The 25,287-nt window shown below is 38.0% G+C and overlaps 1 protein-coding gene and 1 non-coding gene across 3 annotated transcripts in view; one reads left to right on the forward strand and one right to left on the reverse strand.

Annotated features, from left to right (window-relative positions):
- The window catches only part of SCP2 (sterol carrier protein 2), a 123,317-nt gene that overhangs the window by 79,972 nt on the left and 18,058 nt on the right, over positions 1 to 25,287 (reverse strand). For both annotated transcript variants that reach the window (XM_047871457.1, XM_047871455.1), the window contains 3 exons: positions 24,703 to 24,834; positions 21,935 to 22,011; positions 7,997 to 8,123 (listed from right to left, as the gene is read on the reverse strand). In XM_047871457.1, coding sequence (XP_047727413.1) covers positions 7,997 to 8,123; positions 21,935 to 22,011; positions 24,703 to 24,834 — 336 coding nt within the window. The remainder of the gene's footprint in view (positions 1 to 7,996; positions 8,124 to 21,934; positions 22,012 to 24,702; positions 24,835 to 25,287) is intronic.
- On the forward strand, positions 2,657 to 2,782 carry LOC125174250 (small nucleolar RNA SNORA63). The gene has a single exon (XR_007155364.1). It is a non-coding gene; the product is annotated as a small nucleolar RNA SNORA63 (small nucleolar RNA).

Genomic DNA, 25,287 nt, shown 5'->3' on the forward strand with positions numbered 1-25,287 from the left:
TAAAAGATCCTGAGGCCATCAGCCAGCATCTTACTTAATGGGATAATAACATCTGCCATAATGGATTGTTGTGAGAATTGAATAAGAGAATATAAGTATGGAAAGTCATTCATTCATTCATTCATTTACTCATTCAACAAGTATTTATTGAGTCCTTTCTGCCCACAGACACTGCTGAGTAAGCATCATTAAAGTCTCCCCTCGCACTGCCATCATGTCTAAGTCAGAGTCTCCCAAAGAGCCTGAACAGCTGCGGAAGCTTTTCATCGGAGGTCTGAACTTTGAAATAACCAATGAGAGTCTGAGGAGCCATTTTGAGCAATGTGGACCGCTTACAGACTGTGTGGTAACGAGAGATCCAAACACCAAGTGCTCCAGAGGCTTTGGGTTTGTCACCTATGCCACTGTGGAAAAGGTGGATGCAGCCATGAATGCAAGGCCACACAAAGTGAATGGAAGAGTTGTAGAACCAAAGAGGGCTGTGTCGAGAGACAATTCTCAAAGACCTGGTGCCCACTTAACTGTGAAAAAGATTTTTGTCGATGGCATTAAAGAAAATACTGAAGAACATCATCTAAGAGATTGAATAGTATGGGAAAATTGGAGGGATTGAAATCATGACTGACCGAGGCAGTGGCAAAAGGAGAGGCTTTTCTTTTGTAACATTTGACTATCATGACTCTGTAGACAAGACTGTCATTCAGGGGCGCTTGGGTGGCTCCGTCGGTCAGGCGTCCGACTTTGGCTGAGGTCATGATCTTGCGGTCCGTGAGTTCCAGCCCCGCGTCAGGCTCTGTGCTGACAGCTCAGAGCCTGGAGCCTGTTTCAGATTCTGTGTCTCCTTCTCTCTGTGACCCTCCCCTGTTCATGCTCTGTCCCTCTCTGTCTAAAAAATAAATAAATGTTAAAAATTAAAAAAAAAAAAAAAAAAAGACTGTCATTCAAAAATACCATACTGTGAAAGGGCACAACTGTAAAGTAAGGAAAGCTTTATCTAAGCAAGAGATGGCTAGTGCTTCCTCCAGCCAAAGACATCGAAGTGGTTCTGGAAACTTCAGTGGTGGTCATAGAGGTGGTTTTGATGGGAATGACAAATTTGGCTGTGGAGGAAACTTCAGTGGGTGAGGTGGCTTCAGTGGCAGTCAAGGTGGTGGTAGATATGGTGTCAGTGGATATGGCTATAATAGATTTGATAACAATGGAAGCAACTCTGGAGGTGGTGGAAGCTATAATGATTTTGGCAATTACAACAAGCAATCTTCAAATTTTGGACCCATGAAAGGAGGAAATTTTGGAGCCAGAAGCTCTGGACCATATGGTGGTGGAGGCCACTTTGCCAAACCACAAAACCAAGGTGGCTATGGTGGTTCCAGCAGCAGCAGTAGCTATGGCAGTGGCAGAAGGTTTAAATTACTGCAAGGAAACAAAGCTTAGCAGGAGAGGAAAGCCAGAGAAGTGACAGGGAACCTACAGGTTACAACAGATTTGTGAACTCAGCCACACATAGTGGTGGCAGGACTTAGCTGCTACAAAGAAGACATGTTTTAGACAATACTCATGTGTATAGTCAAAAAACTCGAGGACTGTATTTGTGACCTGTACAACAGGTTATTTTAGTTTCTGTTCTGTGGAAAGTGTAAAGCATTCCAACAAAGGGTTTTTTTAATCATGACATTGAATAAACATGTCCTTTAAAAGAAAAGACACACAAATATTTATTATTTACATATGGTAGGGACTGTAGAAGAGAAAGGGGAAAAAAACAACAACGTTCTTCTATCTAGATTACATGCCAAGCACTGTGCTAGGCTGGATATATTGAGAGTAAACAAAACAGACATGGATCCTGCTTTCATGGAGTTTACAAAATAATGAGGAAGACAAAAATTAAACAAGTAAAACTACACACACACAAACACACACAAACGTTTATATATATATGAATATAAATAGTGCTAAATGCTATGAAGGAAAGCAATTGGGGGCTATCTATGAATGAGAATAATAGGAGGGACCTGCTTCAATTTGAATGGCCAAGGACAGTCTTTCTTTGTAGAATAATTATAGAATACCTGCTTTGTGCCAGGCACTGTTCTAGGTAACAAGAAATGAACAGGGAATAAAACAAAAGTGAGTGGCCTTATGGAACTTAGATGCTAGTTGGAGGAGACAATCAGTAAGAAAAAATATATATGCCAGGTTTTATAAGTGTTATATAAAATAATTCAAGAGGAGACACAGAGGATAGGGAGTTCCAGGAAAGAGGGTAATCAAAGAAGCAGATGACAACTTTTAAGCAAAGACCTGATGGAAATAAAGGAGCTAGCACCAATGATATCTTAGGGTAAAGTATTCCAGAAGTGGAAACAGCAAGGCCCTGCCTCAAGCAGGAATGTGTTCACTGTTTTCAAAAACAGAAAGGATAATGTGGCTGGAGTAGAGTGGTGAAAGAAAAAATGGTAACAGATGAGGTCAGAACACTAATGAGGGTAGGGGAGCAGATCGTGCAGAAGTTTGTAGGCCACAATAAGACGTCTAAGCTTCAATCTGAGTATGATGAGAACATATGGAGAGTTTGAGCAGAGGAGTGAACTCATCTGGCTTATATTTTAAACACATTGCACTGAAGCAGGGTTTAGACTGTTAAGTGCTGATATAGCTGATATAGGATATAGCTGTTAAGTGCCGTGTTGTCACTCCCCCTGCTCAAAATAAAGTTGTTTCTTAACTATACCTGTTTGCTATACTCCTGTGACAGCAAGGGACACTTGGTCTCATACACGTCAATAAAATTAAATACTGATTTGAATGGCGATTCTTGAATTAAAAAACAACAAACAAACAAACAAACCACAAAAACAACAACAACAACACAACAACACTGCTCTGGCTATATAGTAAAGAACTGACTGCAGAGATACACAAGAAGAGGCAAAAAACCAAAAACAAAACAGGACTCCTATAATCCAGATGAGAAATTAGGGTGACCTGCACTACAGTAGAAGTGGTAGAAAGGGTGAGAGATGTTTACTGAGAAATGAGTGAAAAGGTTTGCCAATATACTCATACTGTCAAGTTCAAGCAGAATCAAGAACAGCCCCATGGTTTTTGGCCAAATGTCCTAGAAAGATAGAGTTACCATGTATTGAAAGGGGAAATCTTCAGGAGGAACAGAGGAGAAGGGGGGAGTTCAGAGAAAGAATTAGGACTTCAGTTTTAGACCTATTAAAGTTGAAATGCCTATTATAGACATCCAAGTGGAGATACCTTGGTAAAGTGTTGGAGATATGAGACAGGATTTTTTTAAGACCTAATGGATGAGGACAGCCAATCTTGAAAGAATGGAGTAAATAGCACTGTAGCCAAAGGGAATATGAGACTCTGAGGCAGAAAACAGTTTGGTTTACTGAAGACAATGAAAGAAGGCCAGGACAATGGGAATGAAAACAACAAGAAATTATTTTTTAAAATACAGAGTCTCATTGTTTTACAATAACAAATAATGAATACATATTTTAGTACCTAAATGCTACAGACTGTGTCCCTGACAAAAATCATATGTTGAAGCCCTAAACCCCAATGTGATAGTATTTGGAAACAGGACTACTGGGAGGTAATTAGGGTAGTGAGGTCACGAGAGTGAGGTCCCCATGACAGATTAGTGCCCTTACAATACTCTTAAGGGGCGCCTGGGTGGCTCAGTTGGTTGAGCGTCCAACTTCGGCTCAGGTCACGATCTCATGGTTTGTGAGTTTGAGCCCTGCGTCAGGCTCTGTGCTGACAGCTCAGAGCCTGAAGCCTGCTTCGGATTCTGTCTCTTTCCCTCTCTGCCCATCCCCACTTGTGCTCTGTCTCTCTGTCTCTCAAAAATAAATAAATGTAAAAAAGAAAAAGAAAAAAGAAAAGCAATACTCAAGAAGGAGAAGAGAAAGATGTTTCCTTCTCTCTCTGTCTCATTCTCTCTCTCTCTCTCATTCTCATTCTCATTCTCTCTCTTTGCACCTACACAAAAGAAGAGGTCAGGTGAGTACACATGGAAGGGCAGCCACCTACAAACCAAGACAAGAGGCCTCAGAATAAAATCTATCTTGTACCTTGATCTAGGACTTCCCAGCCTCCAGAACTGTGAGAAATTAATTTTTGTTGTTTGAGCCACCCAATCTACGGTATTTTGTTACGGCACCCAAGCAGACTAATATACTGGAACTGAGGTTACACTAAACAAAAATGTAAAATACATGAATGGCTTTGGAACAAGGAAGTGGGTTTTAAGGAAACTGCTAGTGAAAGCCTAAATAAAGTGCCTTAAAGAAACTATTAGTAGAAGCCTCCAGATCCTGTGAGGATGCTGTTGGTGAGGGTTTACAAAACGATAAAAACCTTACTGAGGAACAGAGGAAAGGAGATCCTTGCTGCAATGCTTGCTGACACTATAGTAACACTATTATCTCCAGTTATGTGAAAATCAGATAATAACCAAAATATTGAAGGTGCCACATGATTTCTTCTTGCTATTTATAGTAAAAATCTATACTGCTATACTGAAGAAAGGGCTGTTAAACAAAAAGAATTCAGGACCTGATGGCATTGAAAGTTCAAGCCTCTCAAAGTGGGAAAAGATGCTAAAATTAAGTAACAGTCTTTGAGCAAAGATCAAATCCAGGGCACTGCTTGTAAAAAATGGTACAAGGATGAAGCCCAAGGTATGACAAATCTTTTGCTATGATCTCAGAAATATCAAAAGTGACGCCTCAGAATATAGTTCAAACAGACAATAAAGCCCTCTAAAGAAAAAAAGGTTGTGCCTCACAAATCCTCTCACTCAAAGAATCAAGAAGCTTAAGAATGTTGTCCCTCAGCTGTTTCAGAAGGGACCCAAGGTAGAAGAAAACTTATCTTTATCTTTTTTTAAATGTTTATTTGTTTTGAGAGAGAGAGTGTGTGTGTGCAGACAGGTGAGAGGGAGGGGGAGAGGGAGAAGGAGAGAGAGAATCTCAAGCAGGATCACAGAGTCTGAAGGACTTGATTCCACAACTCTAGGATCAAGACCTGAGCCAAAATCAAGAGTCAGACATTCAACCAACTGAATTTGAAGTTTATTTATTTATTTTTGAGAGTGGGGGTAGAGAATGAGCAGGGGAGGGACAGAGAGAGGAAAGAGAGAGAATCCCAAGCAGGCTACACACTCAACACAGAGCCCAACTTGGGGCCTGATTTCACAACTGTGAGATTCAACACAGAGCCCAACTTGGAGCCTGATTTCACAACTGTGAGATTAGGACCTGAGCCAGAATCAAGTTGCTTAAGCAACTGAGCCACCCATGCACCACCTGTATATTTATGTTTTGTGTACTTCTCTGTATTGAGTTATAATACCCATCAATGACAAATTTTTTGATTTTTAAAAAATGCTGGGTTCAACCCGCTAAGCTGATCCCATCATTTCCTAGCAGGTCACAACCCACAGTTTGAAAAACTCTGGTCTAGGGTTAAGAGCTGTGGTAATAAAAGGAACTGGAAGGAGTCTGGAGTCTTTGTTTTAGAGTCTGCAGGTAGAAATGATAGGACATAATGGGACTGGAGGGACTGGAATAAGAATAAGAAGGGAGAAGTGTCAAAGATGACTCATGTTTCTGCCTTGAACATCTGAATAAATGGAAGTGCCACTTAGATGAGGAAAACTAGAGGAGGAACAAGTTTAAAATTATGGGAGAAGAGAAGAGTTTGCATTTGAACATGTTAAATTGAGATGCCTATTAAATATACAAGCAGATATCCAAGATGCCACCTGGTTATGTAAGTATAGAAGCCATCACTGACTGCCCTAAGTTTGCCTTCCTCACCCCACCCTTGTTTTTTTTCTTCACAAGACTAATAACTACCTGAAAATTACCTTCATTTTTTTCATGTGTTAATATCTCTCCCGTACTAGAAATGTAAGCAAAGACTTCATATTTCATCTGCTTATTTATAGCTTATGAATGAATACACTAATATACTTAATTCTTTTTCCCTCTTAAATGTCCTTTGAGGTCTGACTTTGCAGTTTCCTACAACAAAAGAAGTGGAATGTATTTCCCTATCCCTTGATTCCAAGTTTGCAATGTAACTTGCTTTGGTCAACAGCTGAAGTCTCACAAGGCTTTACATGCTGCAGATTACTCTCTTGTCCTCCTGCTGTCACCATGAAAAGGACATGCCAGGGCTGGCTCTCTGGTCCCAGGAGGAAGAAAGATATATGACCCAGTCAAACAAGAGTAGAACAGAGCCTCCAGTCATCCTATAGTCATATGATTAACCCAAACAAGAAAAGCTGAGTTCAGCTTAGATGAGCTGATTCCTAGTCAATCTCCTTACTTGTAAAAAATAATTATTGTTTAAAATCACTGAGTTTTGGCATGGTTTATTACAAAGCAATAGCAAACTGATATACCGATGTATCCAATGCCTAGAGCAGTGCCTAGAATATAATGACAGCCCAAATAATATTTTAAATGAATTATTTAATTGAAAAAGAAATAGATAAGGAATAGCCAAAGAGGTAAGGAAAACCAGGAGAATGGGGTGTCACAAAAGCCTAGAGAAGAGTATGTTTCAAGAAGGAAGTAGTCAAAAGGGATTAATGGTGTTAAGGTCTATTAAATTAGGATTAAAAAATATTTACTAGATATGGCAACATGGTGCTCAATAGTAGCCTTGCGAAAGAAGGGAAGCCAGAATGGAACAGACTGAGTTTTAAAATGCAGGAAATAGCATTAAGAAAGAAAATTCTCAGGGTGCTTGGGTTGCTCACTAGGTTGAGTGTCTGCCTTCGGCTCAGGTCATGATCTTGGAGTTTGTGAGTTCGAGCCCCATGTTGGGCTCTGTGCTGACAGCTCAGAGCCTGGAGCCTGCTTTGGATTCTGTGTCTCTCTTTCTCTCTACCCCTCCCCTGCTCATGCTCTGTCTGTGTCTCAGAAATGAGTCAACATTAAAAAAAATTTTTTTAATAAAAATAAATAAATAAATAAATAAACAAACAAACAAAATTCTCATGGCCAAAAACTGGCAATGTTCTTCCCACCATTCTTCCTTGAAAATTTTTTTCCTTTCTAATTATTTGATTTTGGTTATCAAACAACCTGGGATATTTTTCCTGCAAAGAATAAGAAAGCTGAACTTCATGTAGGATTACTTACTTTCTTATCTCATAGTACATAGCAAGGCACTGGTTCAGGGTCATACCATTAAAAAAAAAAAAAATCCTAGGGGCGCCTGGGTGGCTCAGTTGGTTAAGTGTCCGACTTCAGCTCAGGTCACGATCTCACAGTCTGTGAGTTCGAGCCCTGTGTAGGGCTCTGGGCTGATGGCTCAGAGCCTGGAGCCTGCTTCCGATTCTGTGTCTCCCTCTCTTTCTGCCCCTCCCCCATTCATGCTCTGTCTCTCTCTGTCTCAAAAATAAAAAATAAAACATTAAAAAATTTTTTTTAAAAATCCTATCTGTACTATCCCATGCTTTAACTAACTGGCTAAGGCAAGCCAATCATTGATTATCAGTCAAAAAATTAGGATGTTTACCTACAAAAGGCAAATCAACTATGAAATTTAAACCTCATAAAACATTACAAATGACCAATGATGGACTCTTGATGAATTCAAGCACTAAGAATAAAATTTGACTATATAAACCTATTACCAAGAGCAAGCTTTAAGTCTCGTCATATTCAGAATGGATACACCTCAATTTATAATTCATGATTATAGGGGACAAGACTTATGTTACTTTTCCTATTTCAATTTCTTGGTATGGAACATTCTAGGTACCTCCCATATGATATCCTATACATAAATACCTTCTCTACAATTAAATCCTACATGAACTATTTCTTCAATTTAATTCAAAAACCACTTTATATTTTATAGATCCTGATATTTTCCACAGTTCCTAAATAAATTCCTATTGTTTCTCTTCACATGCATATAACTATCGATAGGCCTTAAAATGTTTTTAACATACCATATTTTTCCATGTGTTCTTTTCCAGCAAACCCAAACATCTGAGGAGCAACTGGTTTGGCACACAATCCATATTTTTTTATCAGGACCTCAAGATGCTTATCAACTGGATTGGTCTTTTGTGAAGTCTAAGAGAGGGGAGAAAGAAATAAGTACTTGACATGCTAAGTGTCTCTTTCAACTATTACAGTGTTACTTAAGACGTCTGCTTATTTTAAGCCATAGTAAACCAAAAATAAGCAATGTGAATAAAGTCAGTCAGGAAATACTTTGCAGGGAAACATGGAAAGGAAAAATAATCAAGTGAGGTGTTAATTTTTTCATGAAGTATTTATAAAGAATCCAATATGTACCCATACTACTCAAGGTAGTATGCTCTGCTCATCTGGCATTTACAACTGAGGCAGGGAGGGGACAAAAGGTGATGAAGATAAAACTAAATTAAAATATAAATAATAATGCTATAAAGAAGAACAAATTCAAGTAAGGGGATAAAACTGAACGTAGGAAGTGCTACTTTAATTTTTTTTTTTTTTTTTTTTGAGAGAGACAGAGTGTGAGCGGGGTGAGCAGGGGAGGAGCAGAGAGAGAGGGAGACACAGAATCCGAAGCAGGCTCCAGGCTCTGAGCTGTCAGCATAGACCCCAATGCGGGGCTCAAACTCACAAACAGTGAGATCGTCACCTGAGCCGAAGCTGGACACTCAACCATCTGAGCCACAAGGCACCCCTAGGAAGTACTATTTTATACACAATAGACAAGGAAGGTCTCATTAACAAAACGATATTTGAGCAAGAATGTGAAGCAGTAAGGAGTAAGTTATTTGGGTAACCTTGGGAAAGGAGCATTCTAGGCAGAGAGAACAGCAACCAAAAAGATCTTAAGGCAGAAGCATGCTTGGGTTTTTGAGAAAAGAAGTGAATTAGGGCTAAGATAAAGAGTGTAATCACCTCAGAGAGTGTAATCACCTTTGTTTCCTAGTTCTACAATATAAGAACATAGTTACTACCACAAATATTTCACAAAGGGAAAGCTAACAGTTTCTTCTCAGTTTCCCTGCTAGACCATGAACTCCCTGAAGGCAGGAATCTTTTCTCATACACCTTTGCACATACACCCAATGACTAGCATATGGCCTGCCACACAGCAAACATTCTATACTTGTTGAATGAATAAATGAGGATTATTTTTTGGTCCACAAGGAGTTCCAAAGGGAATACTGCTAAGCCCTTCTCTTTGATTAAGAAAATATAGGGGTGCCTGGGTGGCTCAGTGGGTTAAGCATCTGACTTCAGCTCAGGTCATGATCTCACGGTCTGTAAGTTTGAGCCCCACATCGGGCTCCGTACTGACATCTCAGAGCCTGAAGCCTGCTTCGGAGTCTGTGTCTCCCTCTCTCTCTGCCCCTCCCCTGCTCATGCTCTGTCTCTCTCTCTCTTTCAAAAATAAACATTGAGGGGCGCCTGGGTGGCAGAGTCGGTTAAGCGTCCGACTTCAGCCAGGTCACGATCTCGCGGTCCGTGAGTTCGAGCCCCGCGTCGGGCTCTGGGCTGATGGCTCAGAGCCTGGAGCCTGCTTCCGATTCTGTGTCTCCCTCTCTCTCTGCCCCTCCCCCGTTCATGCTCTGTCTCTCTCTGTCTCAAAAATAAATTAAAAAAAAAAAAGTTAAAAAAAAATAAATAAAAATAAACATTGAGAAAAAAAAGAAAAAATATAGGCCTAAAGAAAGAAAATTATTTAGTTAGATATGATAAACACTTGACAATCCAAATGATATTTTGATAGAAATGGGTCTTGTGAATCTCTGAACACAGAAATATTAAAAATAAGAGTTCTAAAGAAATTTTTAAAAACAAAGAGAAGGGGCCCCTGGATGGCTCAGTCAGTTAAGCATCTGACTTCAGCTCAGGTCATGATCTCATGGTTCATGAGTTCAAGCCCCAAATCAGGTTCTCTGCTGTCAGCACAGAGTCCACTTTGGATTCTCTTTCTCCCTCTCCGCTCCTCCCCTGCACCCTCTCTCTCTCTCCCTCTCAAAAATAAACATTAAGAAAAAAAAGTTTTTTGGGAATGCAAGCTGGTGCAGCCTCTCTGGAACACAGTATGAAGGTTCCTCAAAAAATTAAAAATAGAACTACCCTATGACTCAGCAATTGCACTACTAGGCGTTTATGCAAGGAATACAGGTGTGCTGTTTCAAAGGGGCACATGCACCCCAATGTTTATAGCAGCACTATCAACAACAGCCAGATTATGGAAAGAGCCCAAATGTCCATCGATGGATGAATGGATAAAGAAAATGTGGTATATATATACAATAGAGTATTACTCGGCATCAAAAAGAATGAAATCTTGCCATTTACAACTACGTGGATGGAACTAGAAGGTATTATGCTAAATGAAATTAGTCAGAGAAAGACAAGTATCATATGACTTCACTCATATGAGGACTTTAAGACACAGAACAGATGAATATAAGGGAAAGGAAGCAAAATAATATAAAAACAGGGAGGGAGATAAAACATAAGAGACTCTTGGGGCGCCTGGGTGGCTCAGTCGGTTGAGCGTCCGACTTCAGCTCAGGTCACGATCTCACGGTTCGTGAGTTCGAGCCCCACATCAGGCTCTGGGCTGATGGCTCAGAGCCTGGAGCCTGCTTCCGATTCTGTGTCTCCTCTCTCTCTGCCCCTCCCCCATTCATGCTCTGTCTCTCTCTGTCTCAAAAATAAATAAACATTAAAAAAAATTTTTTTAAAAAAACATAAGAGACTCTTAAATATGGAGAACAAAGAGAGGGTTGCTGGAGGGGTTGTGGGAGGGGGGATGGGCTAAATGGGTAAGGGGCACTAAGGAATCTACTCCTGAAATTATTGTTGCACTAGGTGCTAAATAATTTGGATGTAAATTTTTAAAAATAAAAAATAAAATTAAAAAAAGGTTTTTTTAAAGAGAAAATGTTCACTGCTAAGTAAAAAAGGGGTGCTAATTAAAACAATGATATATAACTTCTGCTTCTAGACAAGATGGATTACAGAAAACATATTTATCCTTCTAGCTTAACCATCTAAAAGCTTGGACAAAATATATAAAGCAACAATTTTCAATGTACAAGTATAAAGCACAGCATAGAGATCTCTAAGAGAAGGAAAACAAATAAGATGAGCATTATGATTTTCCCCAGATTGCTACTTGGAAAGAACAGGGAGGAGTAACATGGAGTCCAGCAATCTTCCTAAGTTGAAGAAACAGAGTTCAGAATTCAAAGAGACCAAGCCATCTAGAATTCACAGAGAAGGGGACTGGAGACAAAAAGAGACAGACAGAGAACACATATGTGCACATGCTCTGAAATGGATAGCAACATGCAGAAAAATGAACCTGGACCACTTTCTTACACCACACACAAAAATAAACTCAAAATGGATGAAAGACCTAAATGTAAGACAGGAAGCCACCAAAATCCTCGAGGAGAAAGCAGGCAAAAACCTCTATGATCTTGGCTGCAACAACTTCTTACTCAACACATCTCTGGAGGCAAGGGAAACAAAAGCAAAAATGAACTATTGGGGCCTCATCAGGATAAAAAGCTTCTGCACAGCAAAGGAAACAATCAACAAAACTAAAAGGCAACCAACAGAATGGGAAAAGATATTTGCAAATGACATATCAGATAAAGGGTTAGTATCCAAAATCTATAAAGAACTTATCAAACTCCACACCCAAAAAACCCAAAAAATAATCCAGTGAAAAAATGGGCAAAAGACATGAATAGACACTTTTCCAAAGAAGACATCCGGATGGCCAACTGACACATTAAAAAATGCTCAACATCACTCATCATCAGGGAAATACAAATCAAAACCACAATGAGATACCACCCCACACCTGTCAGAATGACAAAAATTAACAACTCAGGCAACAACAGATGTTGACGAGGATGCAGAGAAAGAGGATCTCTTTTGCACTACTGGTGGGAAAGCAAAATGGTACGGCCACTCTGGAACACAGTATGAAGGTTCCTCAAAAAATTAAAAATAGAACTACCCTATGACCCAGCAATTGCACTACTAGGTATTTATCCAAGAGATACAGGTATGCTGTTTCAAAGGGGCACATGCACCCCGATGTTTATAGCAGCACTATCAACAACAGCCAAAGTATGGAAAGAGCCCAAATGTCCATCGATGGATGAATGGATACAGAAGATGTGGTATATATATATATATATATATATATATATATATACACACACACATATATACATGTATATATATATACATATATACGTATATATATATATACACATATATACATGTATATATATATACATATATACATGTATATATATATATATATATATACATATATACATATACACACACACACACACACACACAATCGAGTATTACTCAGCAATCAAAAAGAAAGAAATCTTGCCATTTGCAACCACGTAGATGGAACTAGAGGGTATTATGCTAAGTGAAATGAGTCAGTCAGAGACAGACAAATATATGACTTCACTCATATGAGGACTTTTAGACACAACATATGAACATGCGGGAAGGGACACAAAAACAATATAAAAACAAGGAGGGGGACAAAAACATAAGAGACTCTTAAATACAGAGAACAAACAGAGGGTTGCTGGAGGGGTTGTGGGAGTGGGGGATGGGCTAAATGGGTAAGGGGCATTAAGGAATCTACTCCTGAAATCATTGTTGCACTATAGCTAACTGACTTGTATGTAAATTTAAAAAATAAATTAAAAAAGTGTATTCCAAGAGTTTTATGGAATAAAAAAAAATCCAATTAAAAAAAAACTAAAGTGAAATTACACACACAAAAAAACTCAATTAGCAGAAAACAAAGAGAAAACGGGAAAAAGAAGACATTGAACAACAACAACAAAAAAAAAACAAATAGCAAGATAGTAAGATAGTAGATTTAAACTAGTGCTGTCCTTGGGGCTTCTGGGTGGCTTAGTCAGGTAAGCGCCCGACTTCGGCTCAGGTCGTGATCTCACAGTTCATGAGTTTGAGCCCCACGTTGGGCCCTGTGCTGACAGCTCAGAACCTGGAGCCTGCTTCGGATTCTGTCTGTGCCTCTCTGTTTCTGCACCTCCTCTGCTTGTACTCTCTCTCAAAAATAAATAAACATTAAAAAAATTTTAAACTAATGTTGTCCAAATAAACATTTACTAACAGGCTCATGAGGGTTGGGGAGGCATAACTAATGTATTTGCCAATTTTTGTGATGTAAATACTTCCACTACAGCCAATTTAAATCACTGAAAGCAAAGATGAGAAGAGTTGTGCACAATCACGCAAGAGTCTCGCAAGCTGGTAGAAGCCAGTAGGTATTAGTTTCAGCTATTAATTTAAACCCTATATATCAATAGCCACATTAAATAAAAAGGATACAAAAAGCCCAGTTAAAAAGAGGAGACTGATAAATTGTTAAAAAGCAAGACCCAACTATATGTTGCCTACAAAAATCTAATTCAAAAACCACACTGATATATCACCTCATACCTGTTAAAATGGCAATTATCAAAAAGACAAGAAATAATAAGTATTGGAAAAAGGGAACCTTTGTGCACTACAGGTGCAAATGTAAATTTCAGCCACTATGAAAAATAGTATAGCAGCTCCTCAAAAAATTAAGAAGAGAAATACCATATGATTCAGCAGTTCCACTTCTGGGTATTTATCAAAAGAAAACAAAAACACTAACTCCAAAAAATATATGCACCCCCATGCTTACTGCAGCATTATTTACAACAGCTAAGATATGGAAACAACCTAAGTGCTAAGTGCCCATCAACAGATGAATGCATAAAGACAATGCGGGCTATATAGACATATAGATACACACACACATATATACATATATATATATATGTATATATATATACACACACACACACACACACACATATATACACACACATATACATACATGCACATACATATAATAGAATATTATTCATCCATAAAAAAGAATGAAATCATGGGGTACCTGGCTAGCTCAGTTGGTGGAGCATAAAACTCTTGATCTCAGGCTTGTGAGTTTGAGCCCCAAGTTGGGTATAGAGATTACTTGAAGGAGAAGGAGAAAGAGGAGGAGAAAGAGGAAGAGGAGGAGGAGGAAGAAGAAGAATGAAATCTTGCCATCTATGACAACATGGATGGACCTTGATGCATTATGAAAAACTAAGTGCAATAAGTCAGAGAATGACAAATACCATATGATCTCACTTACATGTGGATTCTCAAAAAACAACAACTGGCTCACAGATACAGAGAACAGATTGGTAGTTGTCAGAGGGTAGGCAAAAGGTACAAGCTTCCAGTTATAAAATTAAAAAGTCATGGCCGAGGCAGTGGCGGGGAACCTGGCTGGCTCAGTCAGTAGAGCATACAACTCTTGATCTCAGGGTTGTCAGTTCAGACCCCATGCTGGGTGTAGGGATTACTTAAAAATAAAATCTATTAAAAAGTCATGGAGATATAATGTACAACATGGTGACTATAGTCAATAAGACTTTACTGCATATTCAAAAGTTGCTAAGACTGTAAATCTTAAAAGTCCTTAAAAGTTCTCATCATAAGAAAAAAGTCTTGTAACTAAGTTTGGTGACAAACACTAACCAGACTTATTGTGGTGATCATTTCACAATATATGCAAATATCAGACCATTATGTTGTACACCTGAAAGTAATATAATTGTGCATCTCAATTACACCTCAATTTTAAAAAGCCTAATTCAAACAAAGACAGAAATAGGAAAAAGGATGGGAAAAGATATACTATTCTAATTCTAATCAACAGAAAGCTGAAATGCCTATGTTTATATCAGACAAAATAGATCTAAGATCAAGGAACACTACAATAAAGAGGATTATCTCACAATGATGAAGGGGTCAATTATCAAGTACCTAACAATCCTAAATGTTAGTATACCTAATATCAGAGCTTGAATACATGAAACAAAAACTGACAGAACTGAAAGGAATAGACAAATCCACAGATTTAGCAGAAGATCTCTATACTTCCCCTCTGAATAACTGACAGAACAAGCAGGCAGGAAAATCAGTAAGGATATGAAGATTTGATCAATATTAACAACCAATATGACTTAGCATTTACAGAACACTCCACCCAATAACATCAGAATACATATGAAAGTGCACAGACTATTTATCAAAATAGACCATATCCCAAGCCAAAAAGTAAGTCTCAGTAATTAAAAAGTATTCATATCATACAAAGTATATTCTCTGACCACAGAGATTTAAAATAGAAACAAATAGGGGTGTGTGGGTGGCCTGGTGCCTGGGTGGCTGGATGGTTAAGCATCAAATTTTGGCTCAGGTCATGATCTCACAGTTGGATCATGGTTCCAGCCCCGCATCAGGCTCCTGCTGTCAGCGTAAAACCTGCTTCTGATCCTCAGTCTCCATCTCTCTCTTCCCCTCCCCTGCTTGTGCTCTCACCCTACTTCAAAAGTTAATAAACATTAAAAAAAATGTTTTTAATAGAAACAGAGAACAGAAAGATATCTGAAAAATGCCTAAATATTTAAAAATTAAACAACATGCTTCTAACACATGGGTGAGAGAAGAAATCACAATGGAAAATTTTTTTTCAAGTTTTTATTTAGATTCCAGTTAGTTAACATACAGTGTAATATTAGTTACAGCTGCAGAATTTAGTGATTCATCACTTACATACAACATTTGTTATGCTCATCATAACATCCCTCCTCCCCACCCGCCTCCCCTCTGGTAACCATCAGTTTGTTCTCTACAGTTAAGAGTGTTTCCTGGTTTACCCCCCCTCCTTTTTTTTTTTTTTTTTTTTGAAATTTAAAAATAATTTGAAATAAATGAAAATAAAAGTATGACATAAAAAAACGTATGGTATGGGGGCCCCTGGGTGGCTCAGTCGGTTAAGCATCCGACTTCAGCTCAAGTGATGATCTTGTGGTTCATGAGTTCAAGTCCCACATTGGGCTCTGTGCTGACAGCTTGGAGCCTGGAGCCTGCTTCGGATTCTGTGTCTCCCTCTCTCTCTACCTTTTGCCCACTCTCTCTCTCTCTCAAAAATAAACATTAAAAAAATTTTTTTTTAATTTACAGTATGCTGCTTAAGCAGTGTTTTAAAAGAATGTATTGTATCAAATACCTACATTTGAAAAAAGGCCAGATTTAAAAGCAATGACCTAAGCCTCCAACTTTATAGACTATAAAAATAAAGAGCAAGTTAAACCCAATGTAAAAAAAAAGGAAATATTAAGGATCATAGCAGATGTAACTAGAAAGTGAGCAGAATGAAATAAATAGAAATTAGCAGAATGGAACAGAAAACAGAAAAAATAGAGAAAAACCAATGAAAATAAAAGCTGGCACTCTGACAAGATCAATAAAATTGGTAAACACCTTTTATTTTATTCATCATGGGAAAAAGAGAGAAGACAAAGATTAACAACATCAGAGGAAGAACAAGGACACGTCTAAAAATCCTATTTTAGGGGCACCTGGGTGGCTCAGCCGGTTAAGCGTCCGACTTCAGCTCAGGTCATGATCTCAAGGTCCATGAGTTCAAGCCCCACGTCGGGCTCTGTGTTGACAGTTCAGAGCCTGGAGCCTGCTTTGGATTCTGTGTCTCCCTCTCTCTGTGACCCTCCCCCATTCATGCTCTGCCTCTCTCTGGCTCAAAAAAATAAATAAACATTTAAAAATAAATAAATAAATAAAAATCCTATTTTAGATGCCTGGGTGGCTCAGTTGGTTAAGCGTATGGCTTCAGCTCAGGTCGTGATCTGTGGTTCATGGGTTTGAGCCCCACATCAGGCTCTATGCTGACAACTCAGAGCCTGGAGCTTGCTTTGGATTCTGTGTCTCCCTCTCTTTCTGCCCTTCCCCAGCTCTCTCAATCTCTCTCTCTCCCAAAAATAAATAAACACTGCGCAAGGATGACATGCAAATTCGTGAAGCGTTCCATATTTTAAAAAATAAATAAATAAAATAAATAAATAAATAAACATTAAAAAAAAATAAATAAAGATCTTACTTTAAAGAGATACTATGGGAATAACATGATCAACTTTTTGTCAATAAATTCAACAATGTAGATGAAATGGACAAATTCCTTAAAAGGCATTATCAAAGCTCCCTCAAAAAAAAAAATAATGACATAAATAGTAATATATTTACTAAAGAAACTGAATTACTGGGGTGCCTGGGTGGCTCAGTTGGTTGAGCATCCAACTTCAGCTCAGGTCATGATCTCACGGTTCGTGGGTTTGAGCCCCGCATCAGGCTCTGTGCTGACCACTTGCTCAGAGCCTGGAGCTTGCTGCGGATTCTGTGTCTCCTTCTCTGCCCCTCCCCCGCTTACGCTTTGTCTCACACTGTTTCTCAAAATTAAATAAATGTAAAAACAAAATTAAAAAAAAAAAACTGAATTACTAAACTTAAAAGGTTAAAAACTTTCCCATAAAGAAAACTCCAGACCTAGATGTGGTTTTTAATAATTTTCAAATACAAGTTACCAAGATACTTATCATTCACTACTTAAGAAAAAAAGTCAATTTTTCATGTGTCATAAATATCAGGTACTCTCATTAGGCATCACCTAATCTTATTTCATACTCTTCTCCAGTTGCCACCCTCCAATCCAGTTTTTCAAACTGTCCCCTAAACATATTATATTAATTACTTTTTTTTTGTAGGCTCCATGCCAATGTTGGGCTTGTAGAGTCACATGCTCTACCGACTAAGCCAGCCAAGTGCCTCTGAACATATTATATTATGTTTATTCCACCATCCATGACTTAGCTCATGATGTTTTCTCCCATACCCAGAAAGATCTCATGCTTCTCTATCTTTAATTATCTTTATTATATTATTATAATTATCCATATTTATTATATAAAAATTTCATATAATTATTATCTCTTATTGTCTTTAAGACCCAACCTAACATCTCCTACTTTCTTAAAATGTTCTCTAATGAAAATGGGAAATAGCTCTTGTTGATTTCAATGCCTGTGGTTACTAAGAGATACTGTCACATATATTTAACTTAAGGTAGAGGTCCTTTAATGTTTGAACAGAAAGAACTGAATCAGATTGACCTCATAAGTCTTAGATGAATAGGCTAAAAGTTATCTTCAACTCATTTTCTAACAATGATTCTAGTTTTAGGGGCGCCTGGCTGGTACAGTCGGCAGAGAATGCAACTCTTGATCTCAAGGTCATGAGTTAGATGTTGGGTGTAGAGACTACTTAAATAAAACTAAAAAAACTAATAATAGGGGCGCCTGGGTGGCGCAGTCGGTTAAGCGTCCGACTTCAGCCAGGTCACGATCTTGCGGTCCGCAAGTTCGAGCCCCGCGTCAGGCTCTGGGCTGATGGCTCAGAGCCTGGAGCCTGTTTCCGATTCTGTGTCTCCCTCTCTCTCTGCCCCTCCCCCGTTCATGCTCTGTCTCTCTCTGTCCCAAAAATAAATAAACATTGGAAAAAAAAATTAAAAAAAAAAATAATAATAATAAAGCAATGACTCTAGTTTTTGTTTTTGTTTTTTTTAAGTTTATTTATTTTGAAGGGGGTTAAAAGAGGCAGAGAGAGGAGAGAATCCCAAGCAGGCTCTGTGCTAACAGCACAAGCCATCCAGGCACTGGCAATTTCTAATATATATATATTTTTTTTCAAGGATAATTGCTTCTTAAATTATATACATGAGGCACCTGGGTGGGCTCAGTCACTTAAGCATCTGACATTTGATTTTGGCTCAATCACCATCTCATGGTTCCTGAGATCAGGCCCCACATTGGACTCCATGCTGACATCCCAAAGCCTGCTTAGGAGTCTCTCTCTCCCTCTTTCTCAGCCTCTCCCCCACTCACATATGTATGTTTGAACACACTCACTCATTCTCTCTCAAAATAAATAAATATTTTTTTAAAAAGTAAAGGGATGGAAAAGATATTTTATTCAAATGAAAACTAAAAGAAAGCTGAGGTCACTAATATCAGATAAAATAAACTTTAAGACAAAGGCTATAATAAGAGACAAAGAAGGTCATTAAACTAAAATCCACTTCTATTAATTACACATAAGATTCAAATATTCAATCTAAATAAAAACGCTTAATCATTTTGGCTCTCCTCTACATTCACATGTTGATATACTTATTAAAGTATAATTATGTCTGGTCTTATTATTTTAAGTCAGGTTTAAAACCTCAAAACCATCTATCTAATGATAAAGGGGTCAGTCTAACAAGATGACATAACATTTGTAATTTTTCATGCACCCAACACAGTAGCACCTAAATATATAAACCAAATGTCAACAGACCTAAAGGGAGGGATAGACAGCATTCAATAATTGTACACAGAACTTTAATACCCTACTTTCATCAATAGATAGATTAGTCAGACAAAATCAATAAGGAAACATTGGACCAGATGGACGTAACTGACATATACAATACATTCCATCCAAAAGCAAAAGAATACACATTCTTCTGTGGTGTACATGGAACATTTTCCAGAATAAATCGTGTGGTAGGCCCTTAATAAATTTAACAAGACTGAAATCATCAAGCATCTTTTCCAACCATAATGGCATGAAACTAGAAGAAAACTAGAAAATGCACAAATATGTGGAGATTAAACAACATGCTACTGAACAACCAATGGGACAAAGAAATTAAAAAATATCTTTTTTAAGATGAATTAAAATGGAAATAAAACAACCAAAAATTATGGGATGCAGCAAAAGCAGTTCTAACAGGGGGAAGTTCATAGTAATAAACTCCTATACGGAGAAATGAGAAAGATCTCCAAAACAACCAAAAACAAAAACAAAAACAAAAAAAACCCACATGACAAAACCCTAACTTTACACCTCAAAGAACAATAAAAAGAACTAAGCCCAAAGTTAGTAGAAGAAGAACATAACAAAGATCAGAGTGGAAATAAATGAGACAAAATATCAAATAGAAAACATCAATGAAACTGTGGGACCCAAGGAATTTAACAAAACTCCCCTATCCCTGGACAAGCAGAGCAAGACTAACTCCATTTTACGCTACACCCACCATCTCATGTATAACCCCCACATGACCTACTTATTGCTTAAGACACTCCCCTACCCTAGTCAAGCCGCAGAGCACACTCTTACTGGAAACCGGCTCATATAGGAATATGGAACCCCTAACTGCCAAAGAATGTAAACCCCGCCTTTTGCCCGCCAAACTTGAGTGCCAATTCCGACCAGAGTGATAGGCTAGTTCAAACAGTTCACTATAGGGTAAATTGTAATTCAATTGCCACCTGCATGTGGACTAACATCACTATGCAACTTTCTGTGTGTTACAATCTCATTGGCCATTGGCCCCTATAAAACTGCTATGCCTCTTAACCTAGGGGTCCAAGTCCCTGCTCCGCTGTGTCAGGTATACTTGGGCCCAAGCTCGAGCTTGCAAATCAACTCTCATGCTTTTGCATCGGTATCGGCTCCTTGGTGGTCTCTGGGATTCGAAATCGGGGTATTACAAAACTAAACACTAGTTTTTTGGAGAAGATAAACAAAATGCCCAAGCCTTATCTTCTCTCACCACTTCTTCTCCATTAATTCCAATTAAACATAATTATATCTTATCACACTATCATCTAAACTCTTTTTATCTTTTTTCTCTTTAGAGTGTATACTAAATAATTATTTCTAACCTAGTCCAGTTTCACTAATTCTCTTTTTAGTCATGTGTAATCTGCTATCAAACCTATCTTCTGATTTCTTACTTTTAATCATTTTATTTTTCTTTTCTATAAACTCTACTTTTTTTTCATGACTATCATGTCCCTTTTTGCAGTTTCCAATATTCTTACAATATTTCCAATTATGGTGCCTTGTTTCTTTAATGCCTGGTTATTACTGCATGTCTTAGATAATTATTTGAAAAGTTCTCAAAGCCTCCAAAAGAAGATGCTTTCCTCCAAAAGAAAACTCACACTTGTGTCTGTTAAGTACCTAGGTAATTACCATTCTGGAACCAATTTAGACTGAATTCAAAGTTTGAGGTTTCTCTAACTGTCCTGTAATGAGAATTTTGGTAGCAATCTCATATGAGGAATATCAAAGAAAGATTTTTCAGTGAAAGGTTTTTCTGGTGTTTTGTTTTTGTTTTTTTCCTTCTCTTTTTTCTCCCCTATTCTGCTCGGTACCAAGACAACTCTCACAGGAAAAAAAGACAGTTTTTCTTTAGATTTGCCCTTACCCAAAGGGTTTATCCCCGCAGGGCCCCAGTTTAATGTGCAGAGTGAGTATTAAACTTCTGATCTTGGGAGGACTACTTGCCTCTTCACTCCAGGGGACCATCAAAATTAAAGCTCACAGCTTCCTGATCAAAGGCATTCAAGGCAAAAGTGCTTCAAATACTTCAAACTCTCTGGCATTCATCTGCAATTCCTCTCTCTTTAGCACTTCCTTGCCTTTAGGATTTTTTCTTTATATTCCAATACTTTGTCATCTCTAGAACTGGTTTAAATAATTTGGCTTCCCATTCCCAGAATCAGAAATCCCACACTTTATTAATCCTCTTCAATTTGTTAAGTTTTTGAATTAATGACTCTCAAATAGGTAAGTCACCTCAAATTCAATCATTTGACATTTCTGAACATCAGGTTTATCATTGACAAAGTAAAGAGGTTGAGCCAAATTATCTCTGATTCTTTACTGTTCTAAAATACCAGAATTTATGCATACATATACAATGTCACATTTCAGATTGTGAATATATCAGCTCATTTAATAACTATGCCAAATTATGCTTTCTGTTGCTTATTAACAGGTTCTTTTATAGTAGTCAGATGGGCAAAGTTTTCTCACAGTACTATTAACAACTCCAGAGTAACAGTAAGACTCACATTTGATAAAGGGGAAAGGGAAAGGGGTCCCTTCTCCATCTTCTCAAACCCAAGAGCCAAGACACAATCTGCCATACCTTGAAAGAAAAATGTAATCATTAGGAAAAATTAAATTTCAAGACACCTAACCAAATACCATTAAATACTTTAAGTAATTTATATAAAATTGAAAAAGATGCTATAATCTGACAAAATGTTTAATAAGTGAAAAATTAGAGTAAATTCTTATATGATTCCAGATAAGAGGAAAAATTACGTATTTAATTCTTTTATTCTAAATAATTTGTATGCTAATAAAACTTTTTATTAATATGGAAATATGGTTCAGTGAAAACAAATATAAACAACCAATTTTGGGTTTTTATTAATTATTTTTTAATGTTTATTCATTTTTTGAAACAGAGCGTGTGCACGCACACGAGACAGAGAGAGAAAGAGCGCCGCATGAATGGGGGCATGTAACAGAGGGAGACACAGAATCCAAAGCAGGCTCCAGGCTCTGAGCTGTCACCACAGAGCCTTATGTAGCACTTGAACTCACGAACTGCCAGATCATGACCTGAGCCAAAGTCATACGCTTAACCAACTGAGCCACCCAGGCGCCCATAAACAACTAATTTTGAATTTTAAAACAAATAAAATTTGAAAAATTTTTAAAGGATCCTGATTAAAATCTTAACAGAATTATTTTTGGAGGGAGGGGATGCCTTAAAAATGATGTTAAAGTTCAACTGAACAGCAAAATAAGAATTACCAAAATTTTTCTTTAAAAAAAAAAAAAAATGAAGAAACCTAACAAAGTGAGGGGCACAGAGGACTCAAGCATTATCAAACAATAAGACATTATAAAGCTCCAACAATTAAAATAACAGTGGACGGGCACTCGGGTGGCTCAGTTGGTGGGGCATCCAACTCCTGATTTGGGCTCAGGTCATGATCCCAGGGTTGTGCAATCAAGCCCCAGGTAAGGCTCTGCATTGAGTGCCCTGAGTGCGGAGCCTGCTTAATTAAAACTCTCTCCCTCTGCCCCTCTCTCCCACTCGAGCACTCTCTCTGTTTATCTCTAAAAAACAAAACCAAACAGGGGTGTGCCTGGGTGGCTCAGCTGGTTAAGCACCTAACTCTTGACTTCAGCTCAGGTCATGATCTCATATTCATGGGTTCAAGCCCCACACTGGGCTCTGCACTAACACTGTTAGTGCTTGGGATTCTCTCTCTCTCCCTCTCTTTCTGCCCCTCCCCTGCTCTTGCTCTCTCACTCTCTCAAAATAAATAAATAAACTCAAAATAAAAAAATAAAACAAAACAAACAAAAACAATAGTGGAGTAGTAGAGCAATAATCAACAATCAACCAACAGAACAGAATAGAGGGCCTAATAAAATACATTGGAATATTTGGAAATCTAGAATATGATATATACTCAAGAGAACTAAAAACACATGGCCACTAAAAAATGTACATAAATATTTATAGAAGCATTATTCATAATAGGCAAAAAATAGAAACAATCCAATGGCCATTAATTGATAATTGGATAAACAAAATGTGGTCTATCCATACAATGGAACATTATTTGGTCATGAAATATAATGAAGTAGGGATATATGCCACAACACAGATGAACTGTGAAAACATTATGCTAAATGAAAGAAGGCACAAAAGGCTATGTATTATATGCTTCCATTCATTTAATGTTCAGAATAGGTAAATCCAGAAACAGAAAGTAGCTTAGTAGTTACCAGGTGTTTAGGAGAGGGGAAAATGAAGAGTGACTGCTGATAGGTTCAGGGTTTCTTTTTGGGGTGATAAAAACGTTCTAAAACGCTAGATAGTGGTGATGGTTACATGAAATCTGTGATTATACTAAAACACACTTAATTGTATAGTTTCAAAAGGTGAACTTATGGTACATAAATTAGATCTCAATAAAATTTTTATTTTTTATTTTTTTAGTGTTTTCTTTTTCTTTTTATTTTTGAGAGAGAGAGCGTGAGCAGGGGAGGGGCAGAGACAGAGGGGGACAGAGGATCCAAAGTGGACTCTGTGCTGATGATAGCAGCGAACCCAGTGAGAGGCTCAGACTCACAAACCGTGAAATCATGACCTGAGACAACATCGGACACAACCGACTGAGCCACCCAGATGCCCTTACAGCTGTTATTTTTTAAAAAGATCTACATTATAGGGGTGCCTGGGTGGCTCAGTTGGTTAAGCATCCAACCCTTGATTTCAGCTCAGGTCATGACCTCACAGTTCACAAGATCGTGCCCTGAGTCAGGCTCCATGCTGACAGCGCAGAGCCTGCTTGAGATTCTCTCTCTCTCTGCCCCACCCCTGGCATGCATGTGCACAAGCACACTCTCTCTCTTTCTCAAAATAAATAAATAAACTTAAAAAAACAATTTAAAAAAAGATACACATTATAAAAGCAATCCCTCTGGGGCACATGGGTGGCTCAACTCGTTAAGCATATGACTTTTGATTTTGGCTCAGATCATGATCTCATGGTTTGTGGGTTTAAGCCCCACCTCTGGCTTTGTGCTGATGGCCTGGAGCCTGTTTGGGATTCTCTCTCTCTTTCCCTCTCTCTGCCCCTCCCTTACTTGTGCTTTCTCTCTCTCAAAATAAATAAATAAACTTTAAAAATCAATCACTCAATCAATCAATCAATCAATCCCTCTGATGGTCATAGAGAGAAATGATGAAAGGGCAATAGATATTGCCCCATGTCTATTTAAGTACAGTAGACAAATAAACAATCCTCACCACCCTGTATCAGCTGCCGGGCCATAAACAAAGCAGTAGAACCAGTAGCACAGTTATTGTTGACGTTAATTATAGGAATTCCAGTCAGTCCCAAACTGTGATAGATAGACCTCTGTCCACAGGTAGACTCACCTGTACAGAAAAAGAAACAAAAACTGTAATATCTACAACATGGGAATTTATGAAGCTGCAATCCAACATAATACCACAGTATGGTTGTTGTTTTTTTTCCAGTATTATGCCTTTGCCTAGCACACAACACAGGCAGAACAATAAATAAACTGACATCTTACTCAGAAAAAGGTTTTGCATTAAGCATCATTTACACTCCAAATATGAAAAATCCTCAAAACACAGTATGATATGTACTTTCTCTACATGTTACAATAGGAAAGTAGAGAAATGACCAAATAATAGCGAACAATTCAATCTGGCTAGTGCTACATGATAAAGGAAGCAATGTTTCATTTATACTTCTTTACAAATCTTTAAAACTATACCATCTGATTAAAAGGCTATGACTTTCTCAGGGAGCCTGGTTGGCTCAGTTGGTTAAGCGTCTGACTCTTAATTTCAGTTCGGGTC

This window comes from Prionailurus viverrinus, chromosome C1 (assembly GCF_022837055.1).
Source record: "Prionailurus viverrinus isolate Anna chromosome C1, UM_Priviv_1.0, whole genome shotgun sequence".
NCBI classification, from domain to species: Eukaryota; Metazoa; Chordata; class Mammalia; order Carnivora; family Felidae; genus Prionailurus; species Prionailurus viverrinus.